At 43.4% G+C, this 15,139-nt stretch overlaps 1 protein-coding gene across 4 annotated transcripts in view; it reads left to right on the forward strand.

The window, feature by feature from the left end:
* Positions 1–15,139, forward strand: part of znf827 (zinc finger protein 827) — a 104,822-nt gene that overhangs the window by 54,918 nt on the left and 34,765 nt on the right. For all 4 annotated transcript variants that reach the window (XR_013792673.1, XM_079552690.1, XM_079552691.1 and 1 more), the window contains exon 6: positions 11,301–11,543. Coding sequence is in view for 3 of the 4 variants with exons in the window: in XM_079552690.1 (XP_079408816.1) it covers positions 11,301–11,543 (243 nt within the window). In the remaining variant the exon portion in view is untranslated. The remainder of the gene's footprint in view (positions 1–11,300; positions 11,544–15,139) is intronic.

A 15,139-nucleotide genomic window follows, 5' to 3' on the forward strand; every position in this document is an offset into this window, starting at 1 on the left:
GTGCTCTGTTCAGTTCAATATTATGGTGATGGAGTGATAATGAGGACCCCTTCCAGGTAGAGGAGTGGGGGGTGGTCTTCAGTTACTGCCCTCTAGTGGGTGGTGCTTAGCCCTCATTCTAACCTGAACATTATTCCTGTTTACGTGTCTAGCCCAGCAAGCGTGAATAAAGACCACTGAACTAGGAAGGGTGAAGGAGCCTTGTCAATGTAGAAATCAGATGCAGCCTAATTTAATCCGTGCTCTATGGCCGAACCGTACCAGTGGACAGTCGACGGCCAGTGCGCTTGTCATCAGCACTGCACATTGTGCTGTAACACAAGTTGCATCATCTCCTAACTGGGTCACTTCTTGCCTTCCTTCCTCTCCTTCCTCCTCTCCTCTCCTCCTTATCAAACGCTGTTTCGGCGGCGTGGAGTGGCCTTGCTATCGCATACCTCCCCCACATCTGTTTAAAACCAGGCTGCCGGTGTCTAGGGGCTAATTACGCCAGGCTAAGTAGTCCCTTGCGCCAGCGGCTAACGCGGTCTAGCAGATGGGCGCTGGTGTCGCAGGGCAAGGGGAACATGGCGTCACGGTAAGGAGGGACGGAGCGGTGGTTCAAGAAGGGGGCGCGGGGCCCTAGGTGGTGCCCTGGCAGACTGGCATCGTGTGGGTAACAGCCGTGCCACCCACTCACCATCCAGCCACCCTCGCTATAAGTGTGAAATCACACTTTGTACTGCATACTGTGAAACAGGCCTACCATGGACATTTACCTCTCTCCTTAGCACTGCTCTTAGCCTCAGAATACACCTGACTTGAAGCAGGAAATACTAATGCTATTTAAAAGATCAAGGACAACATATCTAATAATGTTTGTTAATGTGTCCTTGTTGGTCAAGAGACGGTATTCCATGCCTTCTGTGCTATTAATCGAAATCTAATCCCCAGGCAGTTTTTGTGGCAGCAACAGCACCAGGCGTTTTAAAGTAAAATGGAAGATTTTTGTGATGATATGAATGAATGAGGGGAAATGATTCATTGTCTTGTTTGAGCTGAGGTTTATTAGCCGTCTTATCTGTGCGATGTTTTATTATAGTGACTATTATTACATTTTAGTGGCCTACTTTATTTTTTCTTGTCAAAGAAGAAATTGATTTTTTTTTTTTTTTTCCTTTTTGCAAATCTTTTTCCAGTCTCCCAAATGAAATCATTTTTTAGCAATCCTTGTATTTCCAGAGACAGTGACGAGAGATGTAATGAGAAAAAAAAATAAAAAATACACTGTGCGATATTACTAGTAAAATGAGTGTGGAATGGATAGATGGAGATCAGGTAGGTGTGTGTTCATGCCCAGAGGTGTGTGTGGGCTTCGGCCCGCTGTTGCGCCTGCACGGTTTCCTCCAGGTAGCAGGTAGCGAAGCAAGCAGTCTGGTAGAACACACACACTTCTTGTTTCGCGTCCCTCCGGTGGCGGCGGGGGTGTAGTTATCTCAAGGGTTCCGGTTTCCGAATCTACAGCCGGGTTAGATGTCAGATAGTAGTCATAAAAACAGTAATCCCTTTTACTTACACCTAGTATACATTTAATTAAACCTCCGCATTTCACGAGTTCACTGGCTGTGAAAAAAAATGTAAGGTCAAGTTAAGGCATTTGTAGGCATTTGTTCAGAGTTTCTCGGTCTGTTCACTGAACATGCAAAACACCCAAAAGCTATCCCCCAAATACAGCTCCATTTCACTCAAATAAAACAAAATAGGCAAGGCAAGTTTATTTATACCGCGCGTTCCGAATACAAGGCAACTCAATGTGCTCAAAGTACAAGCACTCATTTTACTACTGCTTTATAATTGGTGAAAAACACCTAGAAACGATAGCATTGTTGCGCACCAATAGGGGTATGTTTGGTATTGCTATCATGCGTGTTTATTTAGCAGTTTAGTTGGTCTCGTGACATAGCAACGCTTGAACCTGGAATGATCCGCATTGTGCCTTTAAACCTGCCTGACATTTTGTGAAATATCCAAACGGAAATGGCATTAAGATAGCGAAATCCCCTACAAAAGCAAAGCAATCGAAGCAAGTCAACACAAGTTTATTCAAAATCAACCATTTCAAATATTGTATTGAGACGGGTATTTCATATGTCAATGCCCTTTCATTTTTGCTATCAGTCAAGTGCTTTACAATGTTATGTACACTTGTAATGGCTAATTGCATCTTCAAACAAGACTGCTATGTCAAATTGCAGGATATTTCATAAAAAGATTAAGTGGCTGAAGAGAAGCACATTCAGTTTGATTTAATTTTTTCTCATATTAAACGTTGCTGCCCATTATTGCGTTTTCACTTATCGTTGCAGCCTGTGTCAGCAAAAACCCAGCCCCGGTCGAGATTCACTTGTTCTACTTTTGTATGACTTGATGCGGAGCCTTGTGCTGCACTCGCGGTGTCCTCACCATGCCTCCTGGATGTGGCCGCGCGCTGACCTCTCCAGCTTCCGCCCTACCCACCCTCGCTCCTTCTGTCTCTCTCCTCCACATCCGTATCTTTTCTTCCTCTTTCGCCACTTCCCTCACCTCCGCCTATAGGAGCGCAGATCGCCACCCCTAATGCCGAAGTGGCCGTTTTCAAACCTGCTGCCGTCTTTTGTTCGACCCACTTTGGGACGAGGCCTTGGCTCTTTCGGCGACCCACATTTGCACCTCGTGTTATTGTCGGGAGGAGCATCGACGCAGCCATTTCGCTCTTTAAAGGCTGTTTATCAACTTGTCCACACCAGAGTTTTGCTTACCCCGGTGGAGGCGAGGCTAGCGAGATTTCTCCAAGTTGAGGATCAATTGTAGCAGCAGCTCGTCTGTGAAGTCTGCAAGGCAAGGCTGCTGTGGCTCCCACATGACATGCAGTCTCCACACTGCAGCCTTTGAAGCGGCTGAACTCTTCACCCCTGTCTGAGCAGGTCGGCGAGAGAGCAACAGAAGAGAGGGATTTGAGAGAGGAGTGAGTGGACGAGTGGGGGCTGGGAGAGAGATGTGTAGTACCAGAGCAGGGAGAGGGCTAGATTAGGATAACGGGCAGAGGAGATAGAGGTGGAGAGAGGGGAGGGAGATGTTAAAGCCTTGTTTACGGTAGAGCGGCACGGTACAAGCAGGGTTTAGTACAGTAAAAAGTCTTTTGTTGCAGCGCTACGTCCATAATAATGTCAAGCAGTGAGCTTTTTACAAGTATACAAATGGCTTTACAATAAATACCTTGATTGGGATGCAATAGTTGAACACGCATTTGCTTTTCTCATTAAAATGAAGAACCTTTCCTACTCTGACGAATGCATTTGTGAAATTCATCACAAGCTAGTCTATTGCCATCCCTACTTAGCATGGATTGACAGAAACACACGAGCAAGGGCATGTGGCTTAAAAGAAAGCAAACATGGAAAGGAATGAGACTATTGCACAAGTATGGAGGTATGTATATTGTGCAAATGGCCTCCTTTGAAATAAACGTATCCTGCTAATAGCTATAGAAACTGCTTCACTCCCCTATGTATCAGCAAAGGAGTCAACATGAAGCTACTTGAATCAAGAATCAGGATTGAAATGGCTATCTAGGCTCTAAAATTGAAATTGTGTTAGGGTCAGGTCCAGGTCGCCCGTCCTACGAATATTCAGAATATTGAGTCGTTTTCCTAATTCAGCAACATCACCGGCCTTATCAAAGTAACCCGTAAGTCTTTCCTCTTTAATCCTTCCTAATGGTCGCATCTTAAAAACCAGCCCGTTCCTCCTGTCCCACTTCCCCTGTCCTCTATCTTGCCTGAGGGGGGTGTTCTCTTCCTGGCACCATTTGGCCGCTTTCTCCCCTCGGTGCCCTTCGCCTTTGCTTATGCATCTCCCACTCTACGTCTTCATCACGGCCTGTCAAGTTCAACTACTTGGCGGCGTGTTGTCATTGCTTCAAAGCGCTGCAATAAATCGACTTTGCATGCATTAAAAGGCCTTAGCGGCATGCGGGCCTGGGCGTACATATTTAATATACTGTACAGTGGTGGCTTGTCACTTTGGTATAGATTCGAGTAGACACACGGGGTCAGAGTTGATGGCTAAAAAACAGGAAAATCCAGTCACAGTCGGTCTGAGATTGAGAACTGGAGTGAGGCTGTGCTGTAGAGATCAACATTGTGTTTTTTCTGTTGTTGATCCCTAAACAAAGCACACACACAAACACACGGACAAAGCCTTTTCTAAAACTTTTTTTGACCCCAAATGGCATTCCATATAAAACGGAAAGATGAAAGATACGCACAGCCGTTTATTACAGGTGGGAGCCTCCACTTCTGATGGGAATATTTACACATTTCTACCTGACTGACATGACTAATGTCTGGTCCCATGCTACTAAATCTGGCTCTTGGTTGCTTTTAGACTCCATAAATAAACAAACAGCGATCACTGACTGAACCAGTGGTGCGCAATGGCCTAAGGGTTAGGTTGCACACAAAGATGGCCTGCGCCTTAGCGTCATGTGTTTGATTTTCGGCTCTGACTACAGCGCTTCATTTCAAGCTATTCTGTCTCATTTTATACAGCTCACGGCGTATTCCTCGATTAGTTTATCGTATTCTGACCCTGCATTGTCACTGGAAACAAAGCTTTACCCGCATTTCTGAATTGATTTCCTCTCCGTGTTTTGTAATCACACTCCTCAGAAGTTGTCGCTTTGATATTTCACTCTCTCCGAATAGAGTCGCGCCAACAAAACCAGCATCTTACAATCAGCTAAATAGTCCACCGTTTAACCCTGATTTTCACCTGTAATCCACTGGAATATTTTTAGATATTGTTCAATTGCAGCATTACCAAAAGCTGTAATTACTGCCACAAGGTTTGCCGCACTTTTCACATTGACGCTCTCACGGACCTGCCTGGCTCGTCTCTGAAATGGCAGCGAGTGCAGCGGGAGGAGAAGGAGAAGGCGCTTGAGGAGATGACACATAAATGTACGTGGACTGAAGGCTGCTTTTATGGCTTAGAACATTAGGTCAAGACCTTAGCCAAAAAGCTACGGCTATTAAGAGTGTGGGAGTAAGGACATATTTTTTTTATATATATATTATTTTGTGTCAGGTAAACTTTTTTCTTTTGCCTCCTTTGGCTGCTGTGACGCTCTGCTCCCAGCATGAGGTCGTTTATTATCAAGTATTTTCTTCCGGACGTGTCGTGTGATCTCTGTAATGGCTCTATTTACACAAAGTGAGAGCTTGAGTGCAGAGTGTGACCAAGGCTGGCTGATGCTCCACTGAAGAGTTTTTTGGTGGAGCTAAAATCAGTTTTCCAGCTAAACAATGAGTCAAGAGTCAGTGGAGTAAGTCCTTATGATGAAAGGTCTCGGACTAAAAACTTATGCACCATATGCCGAGTGTCCAAACTATGGACGCTCTGCCTCAGGCTTTTTGCTGAGGTTTCTTTTCTTTTTTTTTTACTGCTCGTTTAAACAGACAATATATGGCACAGGCAAGGCAAGTTTATTTGTAGAGCACAATTCATGCACAAGGCAATTCAAAGTGCTTCACAGTTGCATAAAATTACAAGAAAACAGATAAAATCAATAAAACATCAACATAAAAAATCATCAATTACAATAAAAAATACTTTCAGTTGTCATATGCACGGGTAAAAAGAACTTTTTTCAGCCTGGATTTGAACATTGTCAGAGTTCTCTCATCCTCTGAAACGCAGCCTCACCGTGTTTATTATTGACTCTGGGAACCACCAGGAGACCCCTCCCTGAAGTTCTCAGGGCCCGAGATGGTTCATACGGCGATAACATGTCCGATGTACTTTGGTGCTAAACCATGAAAAGACTTGTACACAAGTAGAGCTGTTTTAAATTCTATTCTCTGAGTGACAGGAAGCCAGTGCAGAGACCGGAGCACTGGACTAATATGGTCGTATTTCCTGGTTCTTGTCAGGCCTCGAGCAGCAGCGTTCTGGATGTACTGCAGCTGTCTGACAGTGAGCAAGCCGTTACAGTAGTCTCTAAGTCTCTCTAAGTCGGGTTTTGACACTGACATTAACATTCCTAAAGTCTAAATGAAAGTGTGGTGCTGCGTAAAAACATCTACTAAATACTCCAGTACATTGTTTAATATGTTATATTAAGTGAGAGTGGCTTTCCCAATGACTAACTGAAGCACGTTCATGCAAGCAATTTGGCTGGTTGTTGGAGCCAACTCCTAGATTTTGAATTGGGTCAAAATAATATAAAAAATAGGAAAAGGGAAATAGGACGATGTTGCGAATGACAAGACTGTGTTCAGTAATGACTTGATGAGGGGCAAAAAAGTTTGTATGAAAAGTCCATGACAGAAAAGAGCTTCCGGAGCCTGCCCCCATTTCCTATTATGCTTCAGCAGCTAATAGTGATGCCATGTCCATGTTTTTCACATTTTACGATGTTCACTTGATGAAAAAGGCCTGTACACTCCTAGTCATTGCCATAGTTTGGAAGGTTTGCAGAATTGGCCGCCAAAATACTACTTCCTTTCACTATCAGATAAATATGAATGTAATGCTAATCAAGAATAGAATAATAATAATGATGACCGAATGAAATAGAGAATTTCAGCTAGAAACATAGAATATTTCCTTCTAGTAAAGTTGTATAGCTTTTGTTGTGTATATAATAATATTCATGGAAACAGTTTTTTGTTTTAAGTGCCAAGTTTTATATATACTCTTTATCAAAATATATATATAAAATTGGCTGCTGCGTTTTTGTACCGTCGGTCCTGCCCTGTCTGAATCACTGAGTTCATATGTGCCACAGCAGTCCGCTCAGATTTTGTCGTCGGGGTGATGATCCAATGATGGAAGTGTCCCTTATTTGACCCTCACAGCTCTGTGCCCCACACAAACCCCCCCCCCCTCTCTCGCTCTCTCCTCTGCCCCTCCTAGGTTACTCCTGGACAGCGCCGGCCACCTGATTAGGGGATTAGCGCGGCCGATGGTTGTCAGTGCCCGCTCCACGCTGGCTGTTACCAATAAACCAGACATCGGCACCTGGGGAGTCCACACACGCTACATCCTGGCTCAGCAGCGGCCAGGGGGGAAGGGAGGGGGAAGTGGGGGTAGGAAGGGGTTGGCCCAGGGTTACTGCTATCTCCCTCTTCGCGGCCATTCACCCCCCCCTCCCCTCCTCCCTGGTCTCCCGATGCCCTGCCAAATTCATATATCCCATAATCGCGCGGAGTGGCTATGTCAGCAGCGCCGTATCAGCCGCACTGCTTTGTCTTGCTCGCCGCTTGTCAGTGCGCCGCTATTGCAAGAGTCAAAGATCATGGAGCTATACCGGGAAAATGCACATGTCGGTTCTTTCTCACCACTTCAGGAAAAAAAAAAACATATGTCAAACTGAAATTTTGTCTATAAAGAAAACTAGAGACATTTTTTATTTTTATTTTAACCAATGTCAACTCTTCCGCACTCAAAACGCCAGCCCACACTCTGGTGAACGCCACACTGAGATTTCCACGATGTCCCTCTATGTTTTATTTCCAAGCACCTTCACCAAACTTTATTTCTGATCCCGTTTGTTGCCAATTTCTCTTCCACTCGCTTTTTGTAAGTTTCATTTTGCATTGCTGCGCTGGTCACCGTTGTGCAAAAGGAAGTGGAAGTGGAGGAAGTGCGCTTTCTTCTGACTTTCTGTGTAATCGTATTGTATAATAACTTAAGGATATTATTTGGCATAGGTAGGTTATTTTAAGCTTTACCACAAAAACACACCAAGGCTAATGGGGAATAAAGTAGTTTGTAAAGCCTGAGTAAAATCATTAAGAAACTGTTAATTTTCCTATTAATTAAATGCCTGATGCCTTCGCGACCCGGTCCCAGATGAAGCAGAAGAAAATGGATGGATGGATGGATTAATTAAATACCATCGTTCTCTCTTTGCATCAAGGAAAGCCACATTTTGACACATGAGAAGCGACCTCTGTTGCCATAGTTACCCTAGGGTGAACTAACAAAGGTGCGTCAAAACAGCCTCGCCACTAAACAGCAATAAGACAAAAGATTTTTGCAATTATAAGGGTGAAGTCAATTGCCAAGGAAACGCAAGGAATCAAATTGACAGTCCTTCACCCCAAGAGGCCCTGCAATTATCGCAAAATTGTCGTTATTGCAATATTAGTTGGTGCAATATCCAGCCACAGCCTACTGCGTAATCACTGAGGTCTTCCATCACAAATTTACACTTTTATTATCATTGTAAAAACACAACGGAATTTATGGGAACAGGTTAAAGTGGTCACGAAAAATACAAAGCACATTACAAGTGCAACACTAAAAAGCTAAAAAAAATGGAAAAAAAACTGTATGCTACTGCACGAAAATACAAAATAGTAATAGATACCTATAGGCTATAAGCTGGAAATTGCTCATGCTGAAATACAATGTATCCCCAAAACCACAAAATATAAAAAATGTTTATGAATCATCATTTTGTTTCCCATGTGTTGTTTTCCCAGCTGTCCACAGAAAATAAAAGAGAATTGTGCGGATCAACCCGGGACATTCCTCACCGATGCCATGTAGTCTATTTTTAGCCTGACCTCGTGAACTCGCGCTAGCATTGAGCGGGGCTTTTTGTAGTACCCATTTAGCCCATTGTTGGTCATCACCTCCAGTTAACATAAACAAAGTCGGAGCCTGGCTAGGCTCACTTTCCAAAGCTTGTGGCGTCTCTTCCTGTTTGCTTCAGCGAGCCCTCCCTGTGTGACCTCGCTGTGCCCTCCTGCCCCGCTAATCACGCAGCGAGAAGCTAACCGGCTCAGAGCGGCTTGGGAGTCCGCGAGGATGTTTGGGCTGCTGTGTGGATTTCCCTATTTTAGCTTCCATTCATGCATCTTTAAAAATACAGCATGTTTAATCGGACGGCTTCGGTAGTTCTTCCAAGAAACGGCACATTGTGATTCTTAACAACTCTTTCCCAAAGTTGTTATATGTACAAGCAACTTTTTAGATAAACTGTATCCACATTTTGCTCGTCGACAACATTAAAATGGGCAAGTTCAGTTTGACTTCTTTTTTTTTTAACATTAAGCGATGCAGTCCATTTTTGCATTTTTGTTTTTCAAAAAATATATACAGTTTAATGAATTTAGTAGTACTCTGAACTTGAAACTGAACTTCTTGCCGTAGATTTATCCCACTGAAATAACAGTATTTGAACACCTTTGGTTATTTTCAAAGCTTATTTGAACTATTTTTTCTATTGTTAGTTTTACATACTACTTCTTGTTATGGGGTATTCTTCAAAACATTGGAATTGTTTATGCTCAGGTTCTCAGTATTCAATCAAGTAGTATTTTCACCTTTTTACTTTTACTTGAATAATGGTTTGGGTCACTTCTATGTACTTCTACGTGAGTAAAATAATTTAACGTCACTATATTCTATAATTTGAGAAGTCAACAGTCCTCAACATGTGACTGGAACTCTTGAATAGAGGCTACGGTTCGTATTCAGGATTTACCGTAGTTCTTTTCTCAAGCAAACCCACCTTAGATGTTTTCATCCAAAGCATAGCTATGGCGCGGGCAATTTTGTTTGCTTAAGATATCACGTTGTTTTCGTCTGGTGCGGATAAACCAGACGGTTAAGGGAAAAAACTCCATCTTATTTACACAAATCAGTTTGTGCTGAAGAGGATTCTGACCTCTGCCACAGGCATGAGGCCACAGACAGAGGTCAACATGCTGGAGTGAAGACTCTTCCAAAAGAGTTGTTTTTTAATCTGCTAAACAAACTTTTACCAAGACCTTTAGCACTTGAGGTTACATATTAGGACACCGTGGGATATGCTTGAAATATAAAGCCTTTTTAGACAACTTTGGATAACACTGCAGTGCATGGCAATAGTCGGATACCCTATGTCAGATACTTCAGTATGATGTTGGAATGCTAACAAAGCTAAATTATTATTCTAGTCTCATTCTCTTTGTGCCAAATATCATTTCAGCGAGTGGACATAGATACAACTTGTACATTGCACAATCATGCAAACAATCAACACATACAGAAAGTGCGCTTATATTAATTGTTTTTAATTCACCTCAGAGTTCATGACAGCTCTCTCCAGACCCCATCAATGTGGTGCATCTCAGTATCTTCTTACTACATGATTGTGTCACGTTACTCTCACCATGCGTCTAAACGTTCCAAAAATGTTACCTCCAGTGACCCGTCTGTGTCTTGTCAGCCAACACTCTTAAACCTCTTAACCAATCACCTCTCAAGATATTCATATGAATGCACGCAGTTTCCAGCAAATCTAACACTTAACTGCCAGGGTTTAAGCACCAGATTTGATCTACTCAATGCACTTCCTTGTGTTTAAAGCAGTACTAAGTAACTTGTTTACCTTAATAAATCCCTTTCGTAGTCCCTCTGGGGGTAATACAAGTGTTGATGGGATGATTGGGGGGTCTTGCATCTCCACCTGGCGTCTGAGGCCAGAAAACCACAATTGCAACTTTGCCTGCACCAGGTCGGCACACCAATCCACACTAATAGAATCATGAAGAAGATGCAAACAGGCTAACGGGCAAAGCTAACTGTGGGCTAGCACCACTTAAACAGTATTTACAGCCAAAACACTTTTTTTTTTTTAAATTATCTCCATTATGTAATTGGATGCACAATATCCCTCTCTCCCTTTGTATTTTCTGTCTGTGTAGTATTTACTCTCACGGACAATGAGTAAAAAACTGCAACATGCTACGACAAATGCAGTGGCGCTTATGGCCTCTAGGGGCATGAGTTACGTAGTACTGCTTTAATGTTCACTTCCACAGAGGTAGACAAAGAGTAAAAGTCTCTCACCTATTACTCCACAACTTCAACAAATACTGAATTATGGATGTATTTTCTACTAAATAAAGACACAAAGATATGAAGTGGACTGAAGTGATTCAACCTCCCAAATGAGTATATTTAACATGATGCTAACCATAATGCTATTGTTAGCTTCATGTTTCATGCTCACGTCTAGCTTTGAGTGCCAGTTTTTCACTTTTAGTGGACAATTTGCTGTGTGCTTAGTCGTTTTAATCATGATTTTAGTTGTATGTGACTTGTTGCTTTTTCTACAATGACTTATTTTTTTACTATACAGTACATAACAAATTCATTTCTGTTTTTTGTCTTAGCTTGTCGTCCTAGTGTGATGGCGGCTCCTGAAGTCCAACCAGTCTTTCACTCCTGGTTGAAACACTTTCTGCCCTCAACCCTAACCACGGCTCTCTTATGTGTTACAGAAAACAACAAAGACGCCCAGTACCAGAAGGTGAGGGTAAAGGCCGAGCCCATGGAGGTGGACCCGCCACCGGCTGACCCCACCCCTCCTGCCTCTCACCTGCTGGCCTTCAGCACTTTAGGAACGAGCGAGAAGACCGAGCCCATGAGTAACCTCCCCAAGACGTTGGCCCGCCCTCAAAAAGATCTTTTCTCCCAGGACATATCGGTCAAAATGGCCTCCGAGCTGCTGTTCAAATTGTCAGGTACGACGCTCCCCGCGGGGAATCTACATGAGCCTGAGCCGCAAACTCCCAAAGTACAAGTTGAACATTGTCATCGTGTCGTAGTTCGAGGAGCGCTACTTTCTCTTCCTATTTTAGATGTGCAGAGTGTTCACTTTTACTTCAGGGGCGAACTCTCTCTAGTCCAAGTAAATCTGTATAATTCAAAAATACAGTTGTCTCCAGTCCACTTCAGCCTTCAGTTTATTTGGAGCATGCCTTTTTCACACTTGCTATACTAAAATGGAGTTACCCTTAAAACATCTCATTCTGCATGGTTAAACTTTAGAGGGAAAAAAGGTCAAATATGTGCATTTATTAATTGATGATAAATTCTAAAGTTTATTCAGTTAGAACAAAATCCTTTTATCACTTGCGTCACATACTGTATCTTTTTTGATCGAGACGGATGCAGAGGCTTAATCAAACGTCATCTATTTTCGCTTTGACGAACATATTGTAAAAGTGAAGGATACCGCGCTTTTTACCTGCCCTGATCGTGAAAGTGACTTTGAGGAAGGAGACAGCTGTTTGTCCGGCTAGATTAAGACAAGTCAAGTGTCTCTTGAGAAACAAGAAGAGTGTCATTTTAGAGAGCCCAGCTCATAGCCCAAGCTGTGGTCCCAGGTTTGAATGCTTCAGCTAATTTCAAACTATTGTGTTTCCCCATTTTGCACCTTGCACATGTAAATAAGCATGTGTAGAAGCCTAGGCATGTTGTAGTGTAGACTGGAAATTACTAGTAATTCTGTAGTTAATCCCTCTACAAACATGACTAGTGATTAAGAGGTCGATCGATATTTTACAATATTGGCTATTGGCCGATCTAGCGCTGAAAAAAGCCGATATCACCAGGAAGTGATAGAGACTTCCCATTTTTTGCTTTGGAAAGACCGAAGTCAGAGCTTTTGAACGAGTCCTCCAACAACTCCCTAGGCCTCAGGGGAGCTGAGAAACATTGCAATGAATAAATATGGACATTCTACATGTCAGGTCACAGAACCTGGAGAATCACTGAGTTAGCGGCTAGCAACAGGATGCTAACGGCAACTAGGATTACAGGATTATAGACATTTGGAAAAATCGGCCCAAAATATCGGCCTAGCATATCGGCATCGGCCAATAAAAATTCCCAAAAATCGGCCTCGGCCTTAGAAAAATCCATGTCGGTCGACCTCTAATACTGATTACTAGTATAGCTAGGACCACAGGACCACACAGTATAAAAATCAAATTGATAGTGTACTAAATATAGTGTTAGCTTGTAGTAAATAGTAGTAGTGAGAGGTACTACCACAAGCGCCTGCTACACATCCTCTACTTCTACGGCTTTCACCTTTTCCCCCACCTCCTTTTCATCCTGTCCCTGCATAAATTCACAAATTCACACACTGACAGACATTCTCTCTTCCCGCGCACACCTTTACACAGTCGCGCGAGGGCCCCCCTGGGGAGGAGTGTCTGCCCCACTGCCCCCCCCCCCCCCTTCTTCCCGCTCTCCCCCCTCCTCTGGTTCTCAGACATGCCGACTCGAGCACACTTGGCTGCACAACCGCCTTCTCTCTCGCTCTCTTTCTCTCTCCCCCTCCTTCCCCTTTACATTTTCCTCCCGTGCCGCATCGCCATGGCAACGCGAAAAGAGACCTCTGTCCTTGGCGGTCCGTGCGACGGAGCGGGGGCCGTTCAGGGTGGGCTCGGGAGCGGAGGGTGGGTGTATCGGAAGAGGGCATCGGCAGAGGGGGTACAGTAAGTCGCAGGCGGCCCACCCAGGGAGAGAGAGAGCGCGGGAGAAGAGGGGAAAGAGGGAGGCAGGCCTTGTCCAACCCCCCCCCCCCCATAGAGTACGCTGCTCCGGCGCGGTCAGGAGGGGGCACTAGAGAAGAGAGTGGGCCGCTGCGGCTGTCACACAATGAGCAATCAATATGAATTACCCAGAGCAGTAAGACCTCAGAGACACATTAGTAGCAAGGTCGCTCTGAACACTGAGACGACTGGCGCTTTGAAAATTCATTTCAGAGCGTCGCCTTGAAACGTACACATATGCTTCTATTCTGAAGCCGTCTTCTATAGAGCTGCTGTACTTACACCAGCTGACCGAGCAGCAGCGGTAAGAGTAACGCAGCGTAGACGTAACAAGTAGTGACCCAAATAATGGCTCGAATAAAAGTAGAAAAAGCACTGTTAAAGAGTAAAAGTGTGGTTAGGCCTGTCACGATGACAAATTTGAAGTTCAATATATTAAGGCAGGAAAGTATCGCGATAAACGATATTAACGGTACTAGATACTGTCAACTCTCTGGGGAACAATACGCCATAATAAAGATGTAGTAGAGATAAAGATGTAGACAGTAAATTATTAGGAAAGGTAACAGGGAAATTCATTAACTTTCAAATGAATGAATGATTTTGACAACACCGTACTTTTGAGAGTAGTATTTTTTATGACATGGAACTCTTTACATCTAAAGTTATATCACATTTAAAGTTTCCATTCTCCGCTTGGGTTTTGTTGTTGTCATTGAGCCACAAGTATCCACATTAATAAATCTCATACAGTTATACAGAATTTTATCTCTTTTTCTTTTGGAGTAATGTGTCTCATACTTGAAAATTAATTATACGCTATGTATATGTTAATATTTTGGCTGCTCAACCCAGCTTTGATTGTGGAGTTCCTCTTGAGGTTCATGCAGATACATACGGTTACGAACTGCATAACCGAGACCTTCAAGACTAACAGCTTCTTTTCTAACCAAAAGCTGAGTGCTGACCTCCGCCATGGCATAATACAGAGCTATAGACTGATCTTGAAAAACTCTTTTCCCACATGAAGGTGGCTGTTCTGTGGTCACTCGTGGTACTGCGGGTCCTTGGCTTCGACTGACCTATGAATGCTTGGCTGAAATGTCAATCAGAAATGCACTTTCATCCCTTTCATAATGTCAAAGGAAAAGTGTAAAAAAAAACCTTTCACTTCAGGTGGCCTAAAGGAGTTTTTTTTTTCTCTCTGCAAGAGAAAATAGAAATCTGTGTATTTACTAGTTGTGGGATCCTGAACAAATCAAGCACCTAAGGTAATCATGCAGGAATATATTTGGAGCCATAAGTCCACCATATTAGATGTCCAGGGGTGTTTCAAGGGGATGGCCAGGGGAGGCACAGGTCACCTCTGGAATTTCACTGGTCGATTAGATTTTACTTCGGATCACCAAACAAAATAAAGGTAAAAAAAAAAAAAGAAGAAGAAGTCTGGACACACCCCTGTCATACATCTTATATAACTCTGAGGAAAGTAAATATAACCCCGCTCATATTTGTTTTTGTTAAGCTTGGATAAACAAATATACAGCACTATACACAGTACTTAGGAGTCGTTTTCGAACAGCACTGTTTGAAAGTTTCCTGGACTCCATACTATAGGTAACGCACAGAGGCCAGCACTATACAAAATCCCACATGTGCCATCTGGGTAGCAGAATGCAGATCGGTTCGCGTTATTACAGTTTCTCAAAATTGTTCCCACCATGGGGCTAACTTTTGTCCCACAGGGCGACGGCCCTACCGAGAGACTCCCACAA

The sequence above is a fragment of the Gobius niger genome (genome assembly GCF_951799975.1).
Source record: "Gobius niger genome assembly, chromosome: 3".
In the NCBI taxonomy this organism is placed as follows: domain Eukaryota; kingdom Metazoa; phylum Chordata; class Actinopteri; order Gobiiformes; family Gobiidae; genus Gobius; species Gobius niger.